The sequence below is a fragment of the Bubalus bubalis genome, chromosome 8 (genome assembly GCF_019923935.1).
Source record: "Bubalus bubalis isolate 160015118507 breed Murrah chromosome 8, NDDB_SH_1, whole genome shotgun sequence".
Classification (NCBI taxonomy): Eukaryota; Metazoa; Chordata; class Mammalia; order Artiodactyla; family Bovidae; genus Bubalus; species Bubalus bubalis.
This window is the reverse complement of record NC_059164.1, coordinates 43,843,930-43,871,036: the sequence shown is the minus strand read 5'-3', so window position 1 is coordinate 43,871,036 and position 27,107 is coordinate 43,843,930. Positions and strand designations below refer to the sequence as shown.

Sequence of the window (27,107 nt, the reverse complement as noted above, 5' to 3'; positions counted from 1 at the left end):
TTGTACTAGAGAATTTATTATTTTTATGTCTAGAAAACTGTCATGAAATGTAAAGTCACGAATTTTAAGTATTTAATGAGATTTGTCTCAAAGAGTTTTAGTGTAATAGAAAGCAGGCATATTTTAAATAAAATTCTATATCTATTTGTGTGATATATGTACAAGTTTCAATATAAATAGGGAGCTACTATTAACTTTTTTTACAAAATAGAGAGTTGGGATAGATAGGTAGATGGACAGATAGATATCAAAATTGACTGTTTTTTATAAGCAGCTCTTTATTCTTTATATTTTATTTAATGAATTTCTGAGAAAACTTAAAGAAAAATAATTTTCTTTTACTTAAACCCTTGATAGTTGTCATGAGTGGACAGTGCATGTATGTGCTCTTCAGAGCAGGAGTAGAGATTTCATCCAGCTAACTACATATTGATCTGTTTACGGCTGCTGCAAATCAGTAAATCCTTTCCTCTTGATTGGCTCCTGTTGGTACCTCAGAGTGGACTCTGGTGATTTTAACATTAGGGTGGTGGTGGTGGTTTAGTCGCTAAGTCGTGTCCAACTTGTGCGACCCCATGGACTGTAGCCCGCCAGGCTCCTCTGTCCATGGGATTTTCCAGGCAAGAATATTGGAGTGGATTGGCATTTCCTTCTCCAGGGCATCTTCCTAACCCAGGAATCGAACCCAGGTCTCCTACATTGCAGGCAGATTCTTTACCGATTAAGCTAGGTAGTGGGTCTCTATTTCTGAGAGGAAGCAATTAGCGATAGTTAAGAATGGTGTCCCCAAGGCCTGCCTTAATCATCCTCCTCCCTGGCCTGGCCCCTGTGTTTGAGCTTTGGACCCCTGCTTAAACATATAAATATATAAATATATATATATATATATATATATATATGGCAATCTATTTAATCACAGGGTATTTAAAAGTACTATCTCATGACTCTACTTCATGGATAAATCTGGAAGTTCTGGTTTTATAAAGAACAGATTTGTTAAAAAGGAAATGCTATATAACTTGACATTTTGTTACATCTACAATGTCTTAATTTATAAGGGCAAAGGTGATGTTTGCAAGTTAATGAAGTCTCAGCAGTACTATATATTGCTGTCAATAGTAATCAATTTCAGATGCAATTAAAATAAAAACTATCAGATGCAGCATTGTTTCCTATTATAAACTTGATAGAATATTAATTATAATACCGTGTAATTATATGCAGTAATCTAATGCATTTTCTTCAGATGCACTACTGCGGATACAAAAGATGTTCCACTGCTACAAGATGATAGTCACCCTAAATAAATGGAGGGATAGAGCGAGACATAAGTTTAAAAAGAGAGAAGATGAGCTGGTATGGCATATTGTAAACTTATTTTTTTTAGAAACTGAACTTTGCTGTTACATTGATGTTGTCTCAGATAATAATACTGTGTGTGGAAAACACTAAAGATTTGAATATTATATACTTTTAATGGGGTCCTTGTTCTTTTAATTTAATAATCTAAATGCCTCCTCACTTACCCAAAATATTTCCTAATAAATTTTGCTCATTCATTTGAAGTTCAACATCAAGGAAAAATCTTTTTAACATTTCACTTAAATTTATTGATAAAGACGCTAAGAATTTTGTTTCAGCAAGTGTTTAAGTGGAAATAAGTGTTTAAAGTGGAAGAGAAATGGTTTGATATTATAATAGAAATAAATGATAGAGACTAAATTTATTCTTTTCTAGATAAGATTATATTTCTATCTACTCTTTTGAACATCCAATTTAGTAAATTAAAATCTTAATACTAAATTATCTTTAAACCTAGTGAATTTCTACACTTGAATCATTCTTAACTGGGACACCTATGAGAAATTAAAGCAGTCAAAACAGAGGATCCAAGCAAACTCCTCCAAACTTATATAATAAAAACATCTCTAGTTTGCTTTAGCTATCAGTATAGTAAATTATCATTTAATGATTTTTTTAGAATATTCACAGTAACTACTAGGAACAGATACAGAAACATGCTGGAATTTTTTGTAGTTACATTATTTAGTATGTAATGTTTTACTAATAGTCTGAAATATAAAGTTGGGATAAATAGGAAAGAGAAAAATAGGAAGAAATTAAACCCCGTTTTATGGTTCCTGGTGAAAAGGTGACCAGCGTGACCAGGCTGCTGTTTTATGTCCCCTTAAACTGAATGTCCCTGAGAGAAGACAGCACTGTTCTCTTTAACCATCCCCATATAATAAACAAGATGTTTTGTATTAATTGATATATATATATATAAATATGTATGACAGTGTATATTATATATGACATAGAAATATTATCCTTAATATAAGTGAAAGTGAAGTCGCTCAGTTGTGTCTGACTCTTTGCGACCCTATGGACTGTAGTCTACCAGGCTCCTCCATCCTGGGACTTCCCAGGCAAGAATACTAGAGTAGATATGTATTAAATAGTTAATTGAGTATTTAAAGAAAATGTTTTACTTTAGCTATGTAATTTCTTGGCCTAACAGTACCACTGCATTCACTAGGGTGGAGTGAGGATGGTAGGTGTCTGCTGGGAGGAGAGAGCCACGTGCCAGCTCTCCGTTGTGTGCTCTTCCTTAGGCTCTAATATGTACATATATTACAGCAAAATTGTGTGTGTGTATGGGTACAACACTTATTTACCCTTTAGTGTTTTTTCTTTGATTATGTGCTTTTAATGAATGTATTGAAAGTAAAAATGGGGATTTACTGTAATGACACATCAGGCAATTCTCCAAATTCTAACTTTTTTTTAAGAAAAACATTTATATATATATATATATATATAGAATTTTTTTTTTTTTCATTTTTGGCCATGCCACACAGTTTCTAGCATCTTAGGTTCCTCAGCCAGGGACCTTAAACCCGGGCTCTTGATAGTGAGAGGGTGGAGTCCTAACCACTGGATCAGAGAAAAAGTCCCCTGACTCGCCTCTTACAGCTCCAGGGTAACCCTTACCCTTCCATGCTCCAGGTATCAGTCCTGTCATTACCAGAACCTTGACTCTGTGGGTTTCAGCTTTCTCATTTCCACAAGAGAAGGCTGGACCACATCTTCAAGGTGCTGCCTATGCCAGTATTGTATGACAGCCAGTGGAAATGATCTATAATGCTTTGGTGGTTCAGAGACTATTACATATGCTCTGGACAATGATAATTTATATAATGACAATGATGATAATAATGTTTAATTGGTGCTATCATTGTATCAAGCATTGTGCTTTATATGTATCATCTCATTTAGTCCTTACAACAATTCCATGGAATCTGTAAATTATTTTCATGGCAGATGCTAAAGCATGAACTTCAATTACAAAAATTCTCCAAGTTAAAATTCAAAACAAGTTCTAAAGAAGAATACTTTTTTCCTGAACAATTTATGTCTGAAGGCTTTCTTGTAGGTGGGATTCCTGAATTTGACATTTCACAGTTACCCAAGAGAGCAATATTACAGGTTCGTATGAATTCATGTCTTAACTAGTTGTTTTGATAATGTTTTCTTAAAGAGTGGTTTTATGAACCTTGTATGAATGATGGAAACCATATTTTGAAGAAAAAATATTTTTTACAACTACCTTTGGGCTATCTCAGTTTTTGGAAGTCATCCATTTGGATGGCTGTAAATTGTTATAATAATCAAAAATGGAGAAATTAAAGAAATAGTAAATAAGAATGAAAAAAATGTCTTTCTTTCCTTCCTCGTTCAAGAACATGTTATCATTTAAGGTACAACAGATTTTAGATACTTCACTGCATACCTTTTAATCTCTAATCCTTAATCCTTTAACCTTAAATGTTACACCTATACTCTGGAATGTAAATGGGGCTTGTCATAATGCAACTTTCAGTTAGTTAAATATATTCATGCCTCTCATCTTTCTTCCCTAGATTGTGAGTTCATAAAAACAAGAATCATGTATCTATATCTTATAACTCATTGAACTGATCTCTGAAATATAAACCATAATTCCAACTACTGGTTATATTCTGTCCTATTTTGATAAATATGTAATCCCTATTTTGTGGGACTACTGATAAATGGTGGAAGAGTTGTAAAATGTCACCTTATTCTGGTTGATGGCAGATTTACATTATAAAATCCCATGTATTAAGCCCATCTTTCTAAATGTAGAACTGAGCTCAAGTTATTTTGGGTAACAAGATGTATACCTGTATTTATATTTCATCTCGCAGTTTATGTATAGCACAGAGTCAGAATGAGGACATTTTTGTCCACTGTTTCTTCTTTATAAATTGCCTGTTCACATCTTCTTTGTGTTCAAATTGGAATTCCTATAATTTTCTTACAGTTTATAAGAAAACCCTTTATATACTGGTAGTTTTCACCTTTTGTCTGGAACATATTTGAAATTTTTTCCCCTACACTTAATGTGCTGTGCTTGGTCGCTCAGTCGGATCAGACTGTTTGAGGCCCCTGCAGACTGTAGCCTGCCAGGCACCTCCGTCCATGGGGATTCTCCAAGCAAGAATAGTGGAGTGCCATGCCCTCCTCCAAGGGATCTTCCCAATCCAGGGGTCGAAGCCAGGTCTCCCTTACTGCAGACAGATGCTTTACCATCTGAGCCACCAGGGAAGCCCTTAATGCCTACACTTAATGCTTGCTTTCAGTTTTGCCCATGGTGTCTGACCAGAGAAAATTTAAAGCTTTATGTAACAAAATCCATTACTATTGCCCTGATTATTTATTTTTGTGTCATATTAATATGTCATTTTTAGCTATTTTTCCAAGCCATATCAAACTCCTTCCTACAATTATGTAGCTGGTTTTTCTTTGAACTCCTATATGTTGACTGCTAATGTTTATTTACATTGTAAGCACCTGAATTTTCAATTCATTTCAGATTATGCCTTAAAATATTTTTTATCACTTTACATATAATATAAGAACCTAGCAAGAGTATGCTTTCATCTTCCCCTTCCTGTGCTTCATGCTATTATTTCCATGTACTTTATTTTTATGTATTTATAAGCCCTACACTAGAGTTTATTTTTCCTTTAAACAGTCAATTATATTTTATCCAATGTGTATTTTTAATGTTTAACAATCTCAAACAGGAAGGTTGCAAGTGCAATACAATGTACTTTTTTTTCTGAACAATTTGAGAGTAAGGTCATGATAATCTATCACCCCTAAATATTCTTGGAGTTTTCACTATAAACAAGGGCATCCTCTTGAAGTCAGCCATCAAAATCCTTGGATCTAATTTGGGTATCCCCAGTTGTCCCAATAATGCAAAAGAATGCAATCCAGAATCACACAAGAACAGCTGACTACCATGGCCGTTTGTCTCCTTGAGTCTGCCTTTCTTTAATTTTCATTCCCTTGACATGAAGATCAGGCCAATTTTATTGTAGAAGATCTCTTATTTTAACTTGTTCTGTTTTCTCCAGAATAGATTCAGGTTCTGAATTTTTATTAGAAATACCACAGACATTAGGCTGTGCTCTTCTCACTACATGGTACAGAATTTAGATTTGCCCAGGATTGATGATTTCGCAGGTAATTGCTTGTTTAAGGTGGTGTCTGCTTCTCCACTATTCAACTGCCCTCTTTGAAATGGATATGAATTTTGTGGGGAGGTACTTTACAATTATATAAACATTCCTGTTTGTTTGATTATTCCAATTATCAAACTTTCAGTTTATTTATATCTGTATGACTCATGGTTTTCTATTTTATTCAATGAGATATAATCTGTTACTATCACTATTTTTTTTGGTGCTCAAATTCTTCCAGATTCAGAAGCAGGACTCCTTTCAAGTTACCTTCTATGTCCCTTTGACATGTAACTATCATCCTCTGAGCACTTTCCTACTTTATAGCACAGCATGATATCACCAGATAGTTGGTACCAAAATCAGATTGATTATATGCAGCTGAAGATGGAGAAGCCCTATATAGTCAGCAAAAATAAGACCAGGAGCTGACTGTGGCTCAGATCCTGAGCTCCTTACTGCAAAGAAAGTAGGGAAAATCACTAGGCCATTCAGGTATGACCTAAATCAAATCCTTTATGCTTATATAATAGAAGTAACAAATAGATTCAAGAGATGAGATCTGATAGAGTGCCTGAAAAACTGTGGATGGAGGTTCATAACATTGAACAGGAGGTGGTGACCAAAACGATTCCAGAGAAAAAGAAATGCAAGAAGGCAAAATGGTTGTCTGAGAAGGCCTTGCAAATAGCTGAGAAAAGAAAAGAAGCTAAAGGCAAAGATACACCCAACTAAATGCAGAGTTCCAAAGAAATAGCAAGGAGAGATAAGAAAGCCTTCTGAAGTGAACAGTGCAAAAAAATAGAGGAAAACAATAGAATGGAAAGGCTAAAGATCTCTTCAAGAAAATTAGAGATGCCAAGGTAGCTTTTCATGCAAATATGTGCACAATATAGGACAGAAACAGCAATAATCTAACAGAAGCAGAAGAGATTAAGAAGAGGTGGCAAAAATACACAGATCTGTACAAAAAAAATCTTAATGACCTGGCTAACCACGATGGTGGTTATCCTGGAGTGTGAAGTCAAGTGGGCGTTAGGAAGCACTACTAGGCACAAAGCTAGTGGAGGTAATGCAATTCCAGCTGAGCTATTTCAAATCCTAATAGATGAATCTGTTAAAGTGCCACACTCAGTATGCCAGCAAATTTGGAAAACTTAGCAATGGTCTGGAAAAGATCAGTTTTCACTGCAATCCCAAAGACAGGCAATGCCAAAGAATGCTCAAAGTGAAAGTGAAAGTTGCTTAGCTATGTCCAACTCTTTGTGACCCCATGGACTATACAGTCCATGGAATTTTCCATGCCAGAATACTGGATTGAGTAGCCTTTACCTTCTCCAGGAGATCTTCGCAACCCAGGGATTGAACCCAGGTCACCCGCATTGCAGGCAGATTCTTTACAGCTGAGCCACAAGGGAAGCCCAAGAATGTTCAAACTATCATTCAACTGTACTCATTTCACATGCTAGCAAGGTAATGCTCAAAATCCTTCAAGCTAGGCTTCAACAGTATATAAACTGAGAACTTCCAGGGGTACAAGCTGGATTTAGATAAGGCAGAGGAACCAGAGATCAAATTGCCAACATCTGCTGGATCACAGAAGAAGCAAGGGAATTTCGAAAAACATTTACTTCTGCTTCATTGACTATGCTAAAGCCTTTGACTGGGTGGATCACAACAAACTGTGGAAAATTCTTAAAGAGATGGGAATACCAGACCATCTTACTGGTTTCCTGAGAAACCTGTACGTAGGTCAAGAAGCAACAGTTAGAACTGGACATGGAACAACAGAATGGTTCAAAATTGGGAAAGGAGTATGTCAAGGCTGTATATTGTCACCCTGGTTATTTAACTTATATGCAGAGTATGTCATGGAAAATGCCAGGGTGGATAACTCACAAGCTGGAATCAAGATTGCGCGGAGAAAATATGCAGATATGCAGATGACACCACCCTAATGGCAGAAGAGGAACAAAGAGCCTCTTGATGATGGTCAAAGAGAAGAGTGAAAAAGATGGCTTAAAACTCAACATTCAAGAAACTAAGATCATGGCATCCAATCCCATCCTTTAATGGCAAGTAGATGGGGATAAAATGGAAACAGTGGTAAATTTTATTTTCTTGGGCTCCAAAATCACTGTGAATGGTGACTGCAGTCATGAAATTAAAAGATGCTTGGTCCTTGGAAGAAAAGCTATAACACACATAGACAATGTATTAAAAAAGCAGAGACATCTTTTTGTCAACAAAGGTCCAAAGCTATGGTTTTTCCAATAGTCATGTATGGTTGTGAGAGTTGGACCATAAAGAAGGCTGAGTGCTGAAGAATTGATGCTTTCAAACTGTGGCACTAGAGAAGACACTTGAGAGTCCCTTGGACAGCAAGGAGATCGAACCAGTTAATCCTAAAGGAAATCAACCCTGAAAATTCATTGAAAGGACTGATGCTGAAGGTGAAGCTCCAATACTCTGACCATGTGATGCGAAGAGCTGATTCACTGAAAAAAAAAACCCTGATGCTTAGAAAGATTGAAGGCAGGAAGAGAAGGGGACAACAGAGGATGAAGTGGTTTGGATCGCACCACCAACTCATCGTGGACATGAGCTTGAGCAAACTCAAGGAGATAGTGAAGGATAGAGTAGCTTGGTGTGCTGCAGTCCATGTGCTGCAAAGACTCAGACACGACTTAGTGACTGAACAACGACAACAATTTGCCTTCTGTGTCCTGTTGGCATGTACCTATCATCCTCTGAGCACTTCCCTACTTTATAGCACAACATGATGTTCCAGTCCCCACTTGTATTTTCCCTGCTCCATCCTGGATAGGTCATTTATCTAGAACTCGTTGAATCCTTTTGAATGGAGAATTGTACATAGAAATGAAGATTTGAACACTACCTGTGTTCATTGCCATTGGAGTGTTGCTTCTCCCATGCACTCTTGGTAGAACTAGAGATTGTGTAAGAAGGTACACACACATCCACATTTCCTCCATATACACATATCTCTATGTACTTAAAACCTACACTGCATGTGAATACTTCCAGTTCAGTTTATCACCACAGGACTCATTCTAGTCTTCTCCTTTTCTATATCTGCCATGTCCTTCTCCAACAGTGAGAATCCCAACTCTCATTATTCCTCATGTATTTACTTATCCGATCACTCCCCTGTGTGTAAGCAGTCACACATGTGGCTGCCACTGTCCCCTCTGTGTGGATACCTCATCCTGCTCAGGCTCTGACACCCCTTGCCACTCAGAGGCCCTCCTCATATGCTTGGACCATGACATTCTATGCCAGTTGCCCTTTCCCCTATGCAGTTGCCTTCCTAATTTTGTTTGGGCTAACACGCCCTGCACTGAGTACCTTCCTATGTAGATGGCCCCTTACCCTACTCAGGTTCTGAATCTCTGTGCACAGGCGCCCCTCTTTGGGGATGCCTGCCTTATACTAAATAGGCCCTGTCACCACATGTCAACCTTCTCTCCCAACATAGCTGCTCTCCACATGCCCCTTGCTCCAGGGATCTTACACAGAGTTTTACTTCCTTAATTCACCCTCCTTGTCTTGTTTAGGTTCTTATATCCCACAATGGCTGTCCCTCCCTAAGGACTTCCTCCTCATTCCTTGCAGACTCCAGTATCCTGCACTGTTCTTCCACAGGGACTACTGCCCTTCTCATTCTGCTTGTCTCAGTCTGTGCTGAGCAGATGTCCTCTTCTTGGGCTCCAGCATCCCACAGTGAGCCATGCTTCCTCATTTGTCTTCCTTTTTCCACTGAGGCTCTGATGGCTGTGGGCCATTCCTCCTTGGGGACACCCTCCTTACCTGTCTTGGTCTCCAAAACCTTGTGCAAGGAAGGCTGCTCCACTGAGTGGATACTCCCCAAGTTCTGATGCCTTGCTTTGGGCCAACAGAGCCCTCCTGGGCCCCTCACCTTGACACAGATGCTTCCTTCACTTGGACCAATCTAATGCCTTAAGGACTGAACTGCGTTGAAAGAAGAAAGTGAAAGGGTAGTGGAAGGGATCTTTTAAAGAAATTAAAGCTACAGAAAAAAGTATTTTCTATTTTTCCACAGATTGGTTGATTGTGGTGTTCTTTCTTCTAGTTTAGATATGAGTTTTCATCTGGAACCATTTTTCTTCAGCATGAAGAACCTCCTTTAACATTTCTTGAAGCACATTTCTGTTGGTGCTTAATTTTCTCAGCTTGTATTTTCTCAACCTTTAAAATTTTCATTCATTCCATTTAAAAGATGTCATTTCATTATCTTCTGTATCATTGTTTTAAATAAGAAGTCAGTGGAATATTTTTTTTATATGCATGTGTCTTTTTCCTTTCTGTTGCTTTTGAAGACTTTTCTTTTTATGATTGAATATTCAGCAAGTTGATTTTGATATGCCTTGTAGTTTTCTTTGTGTTTGTCCTTCTTGGAATTTACTGAACTCATAGATATAAATGTTTACATTTCTCAGAAAATTTGGAAAGTTTTCAGCCATTATTTCTTCAAATATTTTTCATTCGTTTTTCTCTTTCTGGGACTACAATTACACATACATTAAACAACTTAATATTTCCCCACATTTCATTGAGTTCCTTTTCCTTTTTGAAGACTTTTTTTTTCCTTCTTGTGCTTCATTTTGAATAGTATTTATTGTAATGTCTTCAAGTTCAGCACAGTAAATATGCAACTGTTTTTTAAAAAGTCATTAACTTTTGTTTCAGATCAGATCAGTCGCTCAGTCGTGTCCGACTCTTTGTGACCCCATGAATCGCAGCATGCCAGGCCTCCCTGTCCATCACCAACTCCCGGAGTTCACTGAGACTCACGTCCATAGAGTCAGTGATGCCATCCAGCCATCTCATCCTCTGTCGTCCCCTTCTCCTCTTGCCCCCAATCCCTCCCAGCATCAGAGTCTTTTCCAATGAGTCAACTCTTCACATGAGGTGGCCAAAGTACTGGAGTTTCAGCTTTAGCATCAGTCCTTCCAAAGAAATCCCAGGGCTGATCTCCTTCAGAATGGACTGGTTGGATCTCCTTGCAGTCCAAGGGACTCTCAAGAGTCTTCTCCAACACCACCGTTCAAAAGCATCAATTCTTCGGCGCTCAGCCTTCTTCACAGTCCAACTCTCACATCCATACATGACCACTGGAAAAACCATAGCCTTGACTAGACGGACCTTTGTTGGCAAAGTAATGTCTCTGCTTTTGAATATGCTATCTAGGTTGGTCATAACTTTCCTTCCAAGGAGTAAGCGTCTTTTAATTTCATGGCTGCAGTCACCATCTGCAGTGATTTTGGAGCCCCCCAAAATAAAGTCTGACACTGTTTCCACTGTTTCCCTATTTCCCATGAAGTGATGGGACCGGATGCCATGATCTTCGTTTTCTGAATGTTGAGCTTTAAGCCAACTTTTTCACTCTCCACTTTCACTTTCATCAAGAGGCTTTTGAGTTCCTCTTCACTTTCTGCCATAAGGGTGGTGTCATCTGCAGATCTGAGGTTATTGATATTTCTCCCGGCAATCTTGATTCCAGCTTGTGTTTCTTCCAGTCCAGCGTTTCTCATGATGTACTTTGCATATAAGTTAAATAAGCAGGGTGACAATATACAGCCTTGATGTACTCCTTTTCCTATTTGGAACCAGTCTATTGTTCTAATTACTCATAAAATTAGCCAAAAAAGGCACCAATGATTCGTATAATAGATGGCCTGCAACATACTGCTGAATTTTGGAAGTAGGATGAACTTAGAATGTTTTAAAATTCATACTAGCTTTCGTTAACCTCCTTTTTCTTCAGCTACCTTGCTGCTGCTACTGCTGCTGCTAAGTCGCTTCAGTCGTGTCCGACTCTGTGCGACCCCATAGACTGGCAGCCCACCAGGCTCCCCAGTCCCTGGGATTCTCCAGGCAAGAACACTGGAGTGGGTTGCCATTTCCTTTTCCAGTGCATGAAAGTGAAAACTGCAAGTGAAGTCGCTCAGTCGTGTCCAACTCTAGCGACCCCATGGACTGCAGCCTACCAGGCTCCTCCGTCCATGGCATTTTCCAGGCAAGAGTACTGGAGTGGGTTGCCATTGCCTTCTCCGTCAGCTACCTTAAAAAGGGGAAAATGCATCCAGTCAATCTTGAGTTTAGAAACTTTTCAGAAAGAGACAGAGAGGATGGCCAAAATAAACAATAACTTCCTCAGAATGTAGAGCAAGGAACTTGTTGATCATTAGTGATATTTGGCTAAGTTGCTTCAGTCACATGGACTCTGTGCGACTCCATAGATGACATGCATGCATTGGAGAAGGAAATGGCAGCCCACTTCAGTGTTCTTGCCTGGAGAATCCCAGGGACAGCGGAGCCTGGTGGGCTGCCATCTATGGGGTCACACAGAGTTGGACACGACTGAAGCGACTTAGCAGCAGTAGCAGCAGTGACATTTGGCTAGTTTTATAGTAGGGATTTTTAATTTTGTTTTTATTGTTGACTGCCTAACTTCAAAATAATTAAACAGTGCTTGTTTAGGGTAAAAAAAAAAATGGCCGTGTATAATCTGTTATTAAGCCATTCCAGTGATTTTATTCACTATAGATGTTACATTCATTTCTAGAAGTTATTTGGTTCATTAAAACATTTTTCCACTTTCTCTTTTATTTTTCTTTGAAAACCTTGAGCATTTTCAGAATAGCTGTTTTGAAGAATTTGATTACCAGTTGTATTATCCCTGTAATTTCTCTATGTGTTTACGTTCTAAATTTTTCTCTTGGTTTTGTGTTTTGTCAGATTTTCCTTCTTCTTTAAAGATATTGTAATTTTTAAATTATTATATGCTGGATGTTTAGTAAGTTACATTGATGAGTGCCTGTTTTCTTTAAGAAGCATTAACTTGGGTTTTGCAGTTAGTTAATTTACTTGAAGACAGGCTTCATCTTTTCTCAGCTTATACTTAAGCTTTGTTAAGGAAAGACTAGAATAACATATTTCTATGCTAGTTTATCCTTATGCTTATCAAGTGACCTTCCTGGATCTTTATTGAATGCCCTAAGTATTCTGTGACATGTCTCTACTCTGATTTGTCTCGATTTGTAAATTTCCCAGTCCATATGAACTAGAGTTGTACTGTTTGCAGATTCCCAGTAGATGCTTTGTCCCCAGGAGTGGTTTTCTTGTTCAGTTTCAAGGCCTGTCCCCTGCACAGACACACTGTTTAAAATGCAGTCAAAGAGGCAAGGATCCTTATGCAGACATTTTGAGCCCTCTTTTCTGTGTAACTTCCACTTTTCCAGCACTTTGCCAATAAATTCCAGCAACCTCAACATCTTTGAACCCCATCATCTATTTCCTTGACTTAGTGAGCCTGCCTGGCACTCTTTTTCTCACAAGCAACCAATAAATGCTTCCATGCAGAAAGCCTGGGCTATCATGGCTTTCTGAACCTGGGTGGTATTTAACTTCAGTTGCTCCAAACAGTGCCCATGTATCCTTCCATGGGTCTCTTCCTTCCATTTCTTACAGAAACTTTTTAAGCTCTTATTTATGGACTAAATGTTTGTATCCCCCACTCCTCCCTATTCCTATGATGAAGCCCTCACTTCCAATGTGACTGTATTTGGAGACAGGGCCTGTGAAGAGATGATTAGGCTTAAATGAGGGCATATAGTTGGGATCCTAACCCAATAGGGTAGTTGCCTGTATAAAAAGGGGCAGACACCAGAGCTTTCTATCTGCTTTGTGAGTACACAGCAAGAAGGCAGAGAAGAGAGAGCTCCCACCAGGAGCCAAATTGGACAGACACTTGATCTTGGACTTCCCACCGTCCAGAACTATGAGAAATACACTTTTGTTGTTTAAGCCACCTAATTTATTGTATTTTGCTATGGCACCCTGAACAGACTGTTACCACTGTTCAATTTTTCATGCTAAATACCCTACTTCACTGTCCTTCACCTTCACTTTCCATCCTTCTTCACTCAATAACTATATGCCACTAGGTAGGAACTGCCTTAGCTTACTTCCTGGCCCCTTTCCTCAATTCTGTTTTCCTAATCTTTGTACTGTCTTTTCAAATGTGCCATCCATACCCATCTTTGCTTCCTTTTCTGTTCTAATGGCATTTTCTGCATATAATATAGAATATTCATATCAGATACCTTTCTTTAAATTCTGCCATAGGTAGTGATGCAAGCTATTTTCAGGCCATTGTTAACGTCAGTTTTGATTCCATGAGGAGTAGTTGACAGAAAGTGGCATAATTAACTTCAAACACAAGGCAGTTTCTCAACATAGTTTTGTTGCCTGTTAGTCAAGGCACTCATTGGTACACACAGATGAAATTATTCCTGGATGTCTAGGAGTATGTCTTATTCATATTATATTCTCTGATTTACAAGCATACGGAGTATTTTAAAATATTTAATCAAGTGAATGAATATGTCATTTAAGGAATTAGACTATGCTGCTCCAATTCAAGGTTAAAAAGGTAGTACAGATCTAGAATAAGAGGACCACAGTTTTCCTCAGGCTATTTCTTGTGCTTGTGACAGTCAACAATTATTGATGGTTAGACATAAAAAGTAAGTTTTCAATAATTAAAAAAAATCTAGTGCTGATGGAAACAGAAGAGGAAAAGGATAAGGTTCTGAACTATCTTTAGGCCTCAAGAACACAGTACCTTTCTTTTTATGGGCCTCCATATAGGTGACTTACAGAGAGCATAAGAACATTTAAGTCCTTAGTTTCAGAAGCTGACTGGATGCAAACAGTTCACTGTGCTTCAAAGTAGCTATTTTAGGCACAATACTCTGGGTCTAGTCATTCTCGAAGGTATCAGATCATACTGTCTTCACCTACCAATACAGGAAAACATGACTGTTGGTGGGGCTTAAAGAAACAAGGACTTGTTTTTTCCCTATAACAGAAGAAGGCCATTTAGGGCTGCTTCTCCACAATGCCAATAAAAATGGAATTCTTCTATTTCTTCACTTCACAGCCCTTAGTATCCTCTTGGTTATTGTCTCATGGTTGCAATATGGCTTCTCCTCTTTCAACCTCATATTCACTTACCAGCCCAGAAGAAGGGGGAAAATCACAGTAGTAGAAGGCAATAGGTTGTCTATCTTCGATTATTAGGAAAGCCAAAGTTTCCCTAAGACTTCACAGTCAAGACTTCCAGTGATGTGTCTTAGATTAGAACTTTGCCACTAAGCCACATCTAACTGCAAGACTGCTGTGGAACTGTGAGTGGGGGCTTGGGTGAGATAACAGGTAGTCAGTCTCATTGAAGGTGGATCTAAACTGCCATTCATCAGTCAGTATTTAAAAGGGCATTCCTCTTTGTCAGAAAAAAAATGTGTTGGTTTTAGTGAAAAGCAAAACAACAATTACAACAAATAAGAAACAAGAAATGTAGAGGCTGCAAAGGAGCCACTTCCACCTTCCAGTTCTGTTGTTGTTGTTCAGTCATTAATTCATGTCCGACTCTTCGTGACATCATGGGCTGCAGCCCTTCAGTCTTCTCTCTCCTTCACTATCTCTAATAGTTTGCTCAGATTCATATCCATTGAGACGATAATGCTATCTAACCATCTCTTCCTCTGCCATCCTCTTTTCCTGTTGCTTTCAATCTTTCCCAGCATCAGGATCTTTTCCAGTGAGTCAGCTCTTTGTATTAGGTGGCCAAAGTAATGGAGCTTCAGCTTCAGCATCAGTCATTCCAAAGAATACTCAGGATAGATTTCCTTTAGGGTTGACTGGTTTGATCTCTTTGAAGCCCAAGGGACTATCAGGAGTCTTCTCCAGCACCACAATTCAAAAGCATCAATTCTTTGGCACTCAGCCTTCTTTATGGTCCAACTCTCATATCCGTACATGACTACTGGAGAAACAATAGCTTTGACTATATGGACCTTTGTTGGCAAAGCGATGTCTCTTTGTTATAGCTTTCCTTCCAGTTCAGAGAAACTAAAAATGCCAACTAATAAAGAACCACAGAACCCAGGAGCCAATAAACCATTTTTTAATGTGATCCAGGCCTTAACAGAAACTTGTACATGGAAACTTCAGCAGTTATGATGGAGATATGAGCTTGCATGTTTTCTCATAAGAAGTCTTTTAGTTTGATAATATAGTGATTAAAAGTCCAGCTACTCACTAGCGATATGACCGTTGGTAGTTTCAACCCTCCTAGCCCTTGCTCATCACCCCAACAAAACTAAACTTACAGAGAAGAACTTACGTTGAATTAATTGACATTTGGATTCACTTCTATCAGGATATGGGAAACATGTAAAATTATTGGGGATGTTGCTGAGGACAATGAAAATCATTGCCAGTTTCTGCATTTTAAATATTGCTTTGTGACATCATGTCATGGGTAATGATCAGGCTTCCTGTCCCTCCTTCTATTCCAATACCCACCCTGCCTCTGTCTGGAATGATATTGAGTCCTTTGGGGACAGATTTATAGAGTCTGCCAGAATAGTCAAACCATAGCATGATCTAGAAAAGAACAGATTTTTATACTGAGATTTTACCTTTTCAGGAGGGACAGCTGAGGATCTAAGAAATTAAATGACATTCTTAAAGCCAGACAGCTATGAAACTAAGACCAGCACTTATTTTTCCTGACTACTTGGCTCAAATTATAGCCTCTATATCACTCTGGTTTTTCCTCTTAGAGAATTCTAAGTAAAAAGAATGTATATATATATATATATATATATTTACACACATACATGTATATCTATATGAATGTGCTATTCTTATATATGTAAAATAATAATTTATAATATGTATGCATGCCAAGTCGCTTTAGTTGTGTCCGACTCTGCAACCTTATGGACTGTAGCCTGCTAGGCTCCTCTGTCCATGGGATTCTTCAGGCAAGAATACTGGAGTGTGTTGCCATGCCCTCCTCCAGGGGGTCTTCCCAACCCAGGGATGGAACCTGCGTCTCTTACGTCTCCTGTGCAGGCAGGTGGGTTCTTTACCACTGGTGCCACCTGGGAAGCCCCATAATATATATACATATGAGTAAAATAAACATGAAACAAAAAACAATAATTAAGAGCCATTATATATGTGTTTAGTTGTACTACCTTTAAAAAAATAAAGAGTAACTTTTAAAATTTACTAAATCTTGACATGACACTAAAGCACAGCATTATTTTTGGAGACATTCTCAAATTTTCCTCAGTCAAATAAGTTGTCAAGGATATCCATTAAAATGTACAAGTAATAAAAGAGTAAACCTATAGTGTAAAATTGGAAATTAATGATTCTAACACTCATGTCTTGAAGAGATGGGTTTATTAAGCCTATTAATACAATAGATGTTCAGAGCTAATTTTTTTAATCATAGTTTTAAAATGACATTTAATTTGGTGACTTCTCTGGTCAATTAATTCTCAGGGACTTAAACAATGTAATATGAGTTGGATCTAAACTTTATTTAAAGTTTTTGGAAGTGTTAGTTTTTAAAGGAGATTTATCTATTTAGATTGCATGTTTTAAAGGAATAATTTCAAACAGCACCCAGTTTCAATTATTGGGATACAATTTGAACTTCACTTGGAAAAGTGTAGGCTTGCTTTTTATGTTCAGTTGCATCAACTTATGAAAACAAGTCAGGTTCTGTTTCACTATCATTTCCCTTAGTATCATTTATCCATTATGAAAGGCTGCTTTGTTAGCAGATGGTAGAGCTCATACACTATCAGTCAAACTCAGAGCTTGTTGAGAGGGTTGGCAAAGATTATTTTCCATGAAAATGCAAGGTTTTTTGTATGTGTGTAGTTTGGCAAGCAATACAGAAAAAAACTTCTTATGTTGATGAATTTGGAAAGTCTAAATAACCTAGTTAAGTAACGCAGTTGTCTTAAAATGAAAGAGTGCTTGATTAGCTTAATAATATAAGTAGTATCTTAGGGCTGTCTTTCATCTTAAACACCTATAACTTTCTGTTTGTAAAGGACAATAGTATGTGGACTTGCAAAAATTTACTAAATCACCTTCAGATTTTATAGTTTGATGACTCATCTCACTTGGGGGATAAAAAAAAAAAAAAAAAAAAACCTGGATAACTGTTAAAACTTGTACCATGTTGCAGGAGGAAAACCAGATGACTCAAGCCTGTTAGATTAAATTACTTGGGATTCTAAAACAAAAGAGTATTCTCAATGACTTTTGAGTCCATATTTTGATAACCTCAAGGGTCAGTCTGACCTCAATTCACCAAAGCAGAGTGGTTCCAGGTTTCTTAGGAAAGTATTGTGTGAACTTCACATAAGGGAAGCTTCCAAAACTACACTGCTCCATCAAAGAGCTATGTGTATGTTGGCTCAATTTGTGGTGTGGATAAAAAAGCAAATGAATCCAAACATCTAAAAATTGTTTTAGGATCAGTTTATTTTTGGTACAAGATTGCTCTGTCCATAGACCTGACTTTTATTGCTTTAGCCCTAATTAGTAAAAACTAAGTCAAGAAGTTTACAAATGATTACTTAATCTAAAATCAATCCCTGTTCTTTTCCTTCATAGTGCTTCTCACTGTAATTAGTATTAATGTGAATTTTTAACAGTGTTCTTATTTTTTGTCTGTCTTTCCCACTAAATTACATGCTTTGGGGTACTGGGATTACATCTGTTTTGATTACTTCTGTTGAACTAAAACAAATGCACCGTCAGACAGTTCTCTGGCAAAGGTTTGTTTATTCAGAATCAGCAGAGAATTGCAGTCAGAGGTCTGTAACCATGTGAGTCACGCGCAAGTCCCCCCAGCGCAGAGGAAGGGGAGCACTTTTATAGGGAAGGAGAAGAAAGTTGTGAGGGCTAAGTAAACAAAGAGCCCATGGCTTCTCACTGGCTGAGTCTCTGCCATGGGAGGAAGAGGAGTCCTTCTTCTTGGGCTCTGTTATCCCTACAGGTATGAGAGATCCTCTTTATGGTCTCCCAACTCGATTTAATTGAAGTTTCTGTCTATTGATTTTTCACATTTCTTTATCCTCAGCATCTAGGAGACTGGCACAAGCAGGTACTCAAGGATGTCATTTTATCTATGTAATAACTATGTTGGATGCCTATAATACTGTAATACACAGGCTCCATTTTAGGTATTGGGGGCACAGTGACAGATTAGACAAATATCTTGCTGTCACAGGGCAAGTGTGAGAAGTGTGAAGAATCAGATAGTAAAAAAGGAAACACAAAAGGATATGTTACACAGGATTAAATGCTATGAAGAAAATACATCAGGGTAAAAGAAGAACACCGTTACTAAAAGGAATGCCAAAAGCAAAGGTGGGGATGTAAATTGGTGCAGCCACTATGGAAAACATTATGGAAGTTCCTCAAAAAAAATTAAAAATAGAAATACCATATGATTCAGCAGTTCCACTTCTGGGTATTTATCTGCAGAAAACAAAAACACTAACTCACAAAGATACCCTGTGTTCACTGCTGCATTATTTACAGTTAGCCAAGACATGGAAACAACCTAAGTATCTGTCAGCAGATGAATGGATAAAAATGTGAAATTATTATATATAATATATGTTAGAATATTATTCTGTCATAGAAAGAAGGAAATCTTGGCATTTTTGACAATATGGTTGGAACTTGGAGGCATTATGTTAAGTGAAATAAGTCATAAAGAGAAAAACAAATACTGTATGATCTTACTTACATGTAGAATCTAAAAAAAAAACAGACAACAAGAGGGAAAAATGAACTCATAGATACAGAAAACAGATTGGTGGAGGCAGGCAAAATGAGTAAAGGTGGTCAAAATGTATAAGCTTTCAGTTCTAAAATAAGTTCTGTAATGTACAGTACTGTGACTATAGTTAATAATACTGTATTGTATATTTGAAAATTGTTAAAACTAGACAGCATATTGAAAGCAGAGACATTACTTTGCCAACAAAGGTCCATCTAGTCAAGGCTATGGTTTTTCCAGTAGTTACGTATGGATGTGAGGGTTAGACTGTGAAGAAAGCTGAGCGCTGAAGAATTGATGCTTTTGAACTGTGGTGTTAGAGAAGACTCTTGAGAGTCCCTTGGACTGCAAGGAGATCCAACCAGTCCATCCTAAAGGAGATCAGTCCTGGGTGTTCATTGGAAGGAATGATGCTGAAGCTGAAATTCCAATACTTTGGCCACCTCATGTGAAGAGTTGACTCATTGGAAAAGACTCTGATGCTGGGAGGGATTGGGGGCAGGAGGAGAAGGGGACGACAGAGGATGAGATGGCTGGATGGCAACACCGACACGATGGACGTGAGTCTGAGTGAACTCCAGGAGTTGGTGATGGACAGGGGGGCCTGGCGTGCTGTGATTCATGGGGTTGCAAAGAGTTGGACATGACCGAGCAACTGAACTAACTAACTAACTAAGAGTAGATCTTAAAAATTCTCATTGCATGAAAAAAAATTGTAGCTGTGTGGTGATATATGTTAACTAGACTTACTGTGATCATTTTGTGATATATACAAAGATTGAATCACTATGTTGTATACTTAAAACTAACATATTAATGTCAGTTATGTTCACTGAAGACAAGAAGCTGAAGTTGAATCATTCTATGAATATCTACAAGACCTTCTAGAACTAACACCAAAAAAACATGTCCTTTTCATCATAGAGGACTGGAATGCAAAAGTAGGAAGTCAAGAGATACCTGGTATAACAGGCAAGTTTGGCCTTGGAGTACAAAATGAAACACGGCAAAGGCTAACAAAGTTTTGCCAAGAGAATGCACTGGTCATAGCAAACACCCTCTTCCAACAACACAAGAGAGGCCTCCACATGGACATCACCAGGTGGTCAATACCAAAATCAGATTGAATATATTCTTTGTAGCCAAAGATGGAGAAGCACTATACAGTCAGCAAAAACAAGACCAGGAGATGACTGTGGCTCAGATCATCAGCTCCTCATTGCAAAATTCAGATGTGAATGGAAGAAAGTAGGGAAAAGCACTAGGCCATTCAGGTATGACATAAATCAAATTCCTTATGATTATACAGTGGAAGTGACAAATAGATTCAAGGTATTAGATCTGATAGACAGAGTGCCTAAAGAACTATGGAAGGAGGATTGTAACATTGTATAGGAGGTGATAACCAAAGCCATCCTCAAGAAAAAGAAATGCAAAAAGGCAAAATGGTTGTCTGAGAAGACCTTACAAATAACTGAGAAAAGAAAAGAAGTGGAAGGCAAGGAGAAAGGAAAAGATATACCCATCTGAATGCAGAGTTCCAAAGAATAGCAAGGGAGACAAGAAAGCCTTCCTAAGTGAACAATGAAAAGCAATAGAAGAAAACAATACAATGGGAAAGACTAGAGATCAGTTCAAGAAAATTAGAGATACCAAGGGAACATTTCATGCAACGATGGGCACAACAAAGAACAGAAAAGGTAAGGATCTAACAGAAGCAGAAGAAATTAAGAAGAGGTGGCAAGAATACACAGAACTGTACAAAAAAGGGTCTTAATGATCGGGATAACTACGATGGAGTGATCATTCACCTAGAACCAGACATCCTGGAGTATGAAGTAAAGTGGGCCTTAGGAAGCTTACTAGGGACAGAGCTAGTAGAGGTGATGGAATTTTAGCTGGGCTATTTCAAATCCTAAAAGATGATGCTGTTAAAGTGCTGCATTCAAACACCAGCAAATTTAGAAAACTCAGCAATAGCCACAGCACTGGAAAAGGTCAGCTTTCATTCCAATCCCAAAGAAAGGCAATCCCACCAAAAAAAAAAAAAAAAAAAAAAAAAAAAAGAAAGAAAGAAAGGCAATCCCAAAGAATGTTCAAACTGCTGTACAACCGTGCTAATTTTACATACTAGCAAAGTAATACTCAAAATCCCTCAAGCTAGGCTTCAACCATATGTGAACGGAGAACTTCTAGACGTACAAGCCAGATTTAGGAAAGGCAGAGGAACCAGAGATCAAATTACCAACATCCATTGGATCATAGAAAAAGCAAGAGAATGCCAGAGAAAAACATCTACTTCTACTTCACTGACTACACTAAAGCCTTTGACTCTGTGGATCACAAAAACTGTGGAAAATTTTTAAAGAGATGGGAATACCAGACCAACTTACCTGCCTCCTGAGAAATCTGTATGCAGGTCAAGAAGCAACAGAACCAGACATGGAATAATGGACTGGTTCAAAATTGTGAAAGGAGTACCTTAAGGCTGTATATTGTCACCTTGCTTATATAACTTCTATGCAGAGTACATCATGCGAAATGCTGGGCTAGATGAATCACAAGCTGAATCAAGTTTTCTTGGAGAAATATCAACAATCTCAGATATGCAGATGGCACCACCCTAATAGCAGAAAGCTAAGAGGAACTAAAGAGCCTCTTGATGAAGGTGAAAAAGCGGAGTGATAAAAGCTGGCTTAAAACTCAACATTCAGAAAACTAAGACCATGGCATCCAGTCCTATCACTTCATGGTAAACAGACGGGGGAAAAAATGGAAACAGTGGCTAATTTTATTTTCTTGGGCTCCAAAATCACTGTGAATCATGACTGAAGCCATGAAATTAAATGAAATTAAAATGAATTTATGAACAAATTAAAATTAATTAATAAAATTAATTTCATGAAATTAAATGAAATTAATGCTTGCTCCTTGGAAGGAAAGCTATGACTTAGACAGCATATTAAAAGCAGAGACATCATTTTGCCAACAAAAGTCCATACAATTAAAGCAATGCTTTTCCAGTAGTCATATATGGATGTGAAAGTTGGACCATAAAGATAGCTGAGCGCTGAAGGACTGATGCTTTCGAACTGTGGTGCTGAGAAGACTCCCATGAGTGCCTTGGACTACAGGGAGATCAAACCAGTCAATCCTAAAGGAAATCAACCCTGAATATTCATTGGAAGGACTCATGCTGAAGGTGAAACTCCAATACTTTGGCCACCTGATACGAAGAGCCAATTCATTAAAAAAAGACCCTGATGGTGGGAAAGATTGAGGGCAGGAGGAGAAGAGGGCAACAGAGGGTGAGATGATTGGTTGGCATCACTGACTCTAGGGACATGAGTTTGAGCAAACTCCAGGAGATAGTGAAGGACAGGAAGCCTGGCTTGCTGCAGTCCTTGAGGCTGCATAGAGTCAAACACAATTAAGTGAACAACATATCTCAGTTGAAAAAGAAAAAGTGACTGGGGTGTGCTGCTGTAGACAGTACTGTCAGGAAACACTTTTCTAACAGAACAAAAACAGGGGTATTTGATGAAAGAATTAAAAGAAAAATAATGACAGGAAAATGGTAGAAACAGTTCAGGTATGGGAGAGTAAGGTCAGTTTGACGGGAATGGAAAATAATGTGTTGGGAGTAGCAAGATGTAAAGTTGGAAAAATGAGACAGAGCCATATTGTTGAGGCCTTGAGTGTCCACTCAGGAGTTGGGCTTTAACCTGTGGGCAGTGACCTGATGGCAGACTTAAAAAGACATTTAGTGGGAAAGAAAAGGAAAGGGCCCATGTGAGAACCAAAGCACTCAGAGAATTCTGAAACAGGTAGTATGTAGAGTGAAAAAGTGAGTGAGGAGGCTAATAGGGTATCATTGAGCCTGGGCAACTAGAGGGATGAGAAGCTCAGAAGTAATGAAGTCAGGAGCAGAGCCAGGGTTTTACTGATCTTAAATGCATGCATGACTCACACGACTCACCACTTACTCCTGACTCATGCTTCTGCCTTGCCAAGCGTTTTTCTTTCCGTACTATACAATGTTCCATTGAGATGGGTGGTGGAACCTAATTCATTTTAGCAGTTTACCATCTGTTTTAGATGGCTTATGGTTGCACTAGGTAATTTACCAGTTAACTCAAGAAGCTGTGTGCTATATTCAGAAGACAGCTCTCCTTTTACTGCACTATAAGGTAAAATTAAATAGGGCAGAACTGCTACCCCTGCTCCTTCCCTGGCCCCTTTAGTTAGTTTCTTTCTATTAATTTATTTCCTTGTGTCTATAAATGTATGCAACTCATTCCTATTCTATAAAACATTTCTCAACCCTCCTTTCTTGAGCTAATATATTTTTCTCCCTGTAAGAGTTGTCAGATATCTTGATTTTACCTCCCACCTACCTACAGAGACACGCAAAAACTGCTTTTAAAATGGTCTCTACTTGGGTGTTCCAAAGGTACAAGCCAATTCATCATTTCCAAAGTAGAACTCATCATTTCCCTCTCCCAACCCTCTATTTCTCCTGTATCCTGTTTCTAAATGAACAGCAGCATCAATGACTCCAGTAATCTAGCTAGGATCTGCGAATTATGATATACTTCCCTCCTTTATTCCCCCCTACATATGCTGTCCTCCTTTTCTTTTATTAATACATTTTCTTTTTTTTAATTTATTTAGTTTTGGCTGTGCTGTGTCTTCACTGTGACGGAAGGGCTTTCTCTAGTTGCAGAGTAAGGCTACTCTAGTCGTGATATGTAGGCTTCTCATTGCAGTGGCTTCTCTTTGTAGAGCATGGGCTCTGGCGTGCTTGGGCTTCAGTAGTTGTGGCACAAAGGCTTAGTTGCCCCAGGGCATGTGGGATCTTCCTGGACCAGGGATCGAACCCATGTCTCCTGCATTGGCAGGTGAATTCTTAACCACTGGACCACCAGCGAAGTCCCTACCTTTCCATTTTAACATGTAATCTCTCGTACTTTCTCCTCTCCATCCTCTTTGGCACTCATTACTTTCAGTGACATTATTAATATCAAAGCATTTTAGTTGGGTCTTCCAGAATCTATTCTTTTTTTTTTCCCCAGCACTTATTCTTGACCTTGACCTTCCAACTCATTTTTCATTTGTGCACCAGAGCTGTCTTTCTAAAGTCACATTTATTCACGTCACTTTCCTGCTTAAAAATCTCTCCTTGACTTCCCACTGGCTCTAACATTGCCCACAAAGCCCTTCCTGATCTAGCCCGTCACCATCTTTCAGCTTCATTCTCCACCATTTCTCTGTAGGAATCTTCGGCTCTAGCCATACTGCATTGCTTAGTCTATTACCCAAGTACAGGACACTCTCTGCAGCCACTATGCCTTCTCTGTATAGGGCCCCTTCTTTTCTTTGACTGGCTCACTCCTGTTATGCACAGCTCAGATGTCATCTTTTCCAGAAAAGCTTCTCTTCTCTCCTTTAGTCTTGGTTAGTTACCCTTCATATGTGTTCCCTGAGGACCTCAGGTCAGTTTGCTCTATGCCACCATTTGCAGCCAGTAAAGTCAATCTCAATCCTGAATTGTAATCCTAATTCCCCCTGGGTCCTGCTCCTTGGTTGTGCAAATCTTAGAGCCCAAGTACCCAAGAAGAACACTGCACTTGAGCCCACACTGGCCACCACACCTGTGCTTCCTAAGTTGACTCAGTCCTTTGAAGGTAGGAGGTGCCACAGTTTCCGAAACAAGCTTGGGCACAGGGGCTTTTACCATCGTGCTCAAGGCAGGCTATTTAGTGGTCAGTTGCTGTGGCCTTCAGAGGGCTCCCACTAGGGGGCCTGTCACCTTGTCTGCATGGGAATGTAGCACAGATGTCTGCCATAAGCTCCCATTCTTTCCCTAAGTGGTGAAATCAGGAATTGAGATAGGGTATGTCTGAATCTAAGTCTTGTATTTCCCCCTACTACATCAGAATGCCTATCCTTGAACTTGTGTTGAACAAAAATGCTGAGGTCTTCTTTATCTGAACTGCTGGCCAGCAGTTTTACTTTATGTCACTGCTATTCTCAATCTCAACACAGTGGTTCCTGTTATTTCTGTTCAATTTCATCTTGTTGATTTTGGTACTAGTTCCAATATTCAGTGAGTTAGCTATGTCGTACAGCCTGTGGAATTCACTGCTTTGATAAACATGATCCTTACAGTCTTATCCATGGTGAAAAAATGTTGAACACAAATCCTGTCTACTCTCCCTTCTGGGGCACATATGCTGCCCTGAGCTGTGACATGCCTCTCTGCCTTTGTTTGTGTGTGTTTGTGTGTGTTTGTGATCATGGTTATGTCCCCTGCCAACTAAGTGTTCTGGCTTTGTTTTTTAAGATCAGTTCTCTATCCATATTTTCTCCTGGAGGTGAATTATATGCCAGTAGGGCACTCAACCAGAAGCATGACTGCCAGGGTGGTGCTGGCTCTAGGTGGAGTGAGGGGGAAGACTGTCCCATGTTGTTTGTGGTAGAGAATAGTCTTCAGAGGATTTGCCCAAACAGCCACAACTAGGCCGGGTGTTGAGCATGGACGAATTCCTTCCTGATGAGAGTCCTGTAGATGTGTACAGCACATGGATCAGGGTTTGGGAGCTGTCAACATGCGAGGATCATGGTGACAGGCAAGTGATCAGGGACAGATGGCCAGGCTGACACTGAGGGTCTATATACAGAGCTAAAGGACAAGCACAAGCAACGGGAGACCCTAATCCAGTTGACAGTTGCCAGAGTTAGCAAGTAAAAATATAGAATGCCCAACTAAATTTAAAATTCAAGTAAAGTTTGCTTTTCCTTTTTATTTATTTATTTTGCTTTTCCTTTTTAGTATAACTTTGTCCTATGCAATATGTGGCACAAACTTGTACTAAAAGTCTATTAGCTGTTTATGTAAAATTCAAATTTAATTGGGCATCCTGTATCTTATTTGTCAAGCCTAATCCAGATAGAACTGGAAAGTAATGTGGAGTTAGGTCCTCCAACTTTAAAATAGGATAACAATGGACACATAACAGGAGTCTGCTAAGAACTGACATGAAATGCCCAGCACAGAGGAAGTCCACAATAAATTTGCCCTTTCCACTTCCACACAACCTTTCCTTTCTTACTGAAAGTATAGCATTAAAAAATTTGATTAGGTTGTTATCATAAATATCATATAAGCCCTAAGAATGAACAAACTCTTTGAGGGAGAGAAATTTTAAAAATCTGCTGGTGCCAACGGGTGAGTACTGGGAAATACTCATAATTTAAGAAAAGGCAAGGAAGCCAACTGGGGACTGTTATGGTTAATTTTATGTGTCAACTTGAATGGCCCATGAGTCCCCAGATATTTGGCTAATCATTAGTTCTGGGTGTGTTCTGTGAGGATGTTTCTGGATGAGATTAACTTTTGAATTAGTGCACTGAGTAAAGCAGAAGGCCCTCTCCAGCATGGGTGGATATCATCCAAGCCATTGAAGGCCTGGGTAGAATAAAAGGGTAAGCAAGGAAGAATTCTCTCTATACTTTACTGCCTTTGAGCTAAGAGATCTGTCTCCTGCCTTCTTGACTCGGATTGGCACTGGAACTTACACCACTGCCTTTCCTGGTTCTCAGACCCTGGACTCATGCCAGAACTACCCTCACTGGCTCTCTTGGATCTCCAGCTTATTAGCTGCAAATCTTGGATTTCTCAGCCTCCGTAATTGTGGGAGCAAATTCCTTAGTGTGCACGTATATGTTTGTGTATCCTACTGTTTCTTTAAACTAATAGAAAAATGGAGAGAGCAGAGAACCAGGGGTGGAGAGTCAGGGAAAAAACCAGGATAATGTGGCATCTTGGAAGCATGAGG

General features: G+C 38.8%; 1 protein-coding gene across 1 annotated transcript in view; it reads left to right on the top strand.

Moving 5' to 3' along the window:
- FBXL13 (F-box and leucine rich repeat protein 13) overlaps positions 1-27,107 on the top strand; it is a 214,514-nt gene that overhangs the window by 27,344 nt on the left and 160,063 nt on the right. Inside the window, exons 6-7 of the mRNA XM_025291068.3 lie at positions 1,247-1,356; positions 3,325-3,489. Coding sequence (XP_025146853.2) covers positions 1,247-1,356; positions 3,325-3,489 — 275 coding nt within the window. The remainder of the gene's footprint in view (positions 1-1,246; positions 1,357-3,324; positions 3,490-27,107) is intronic.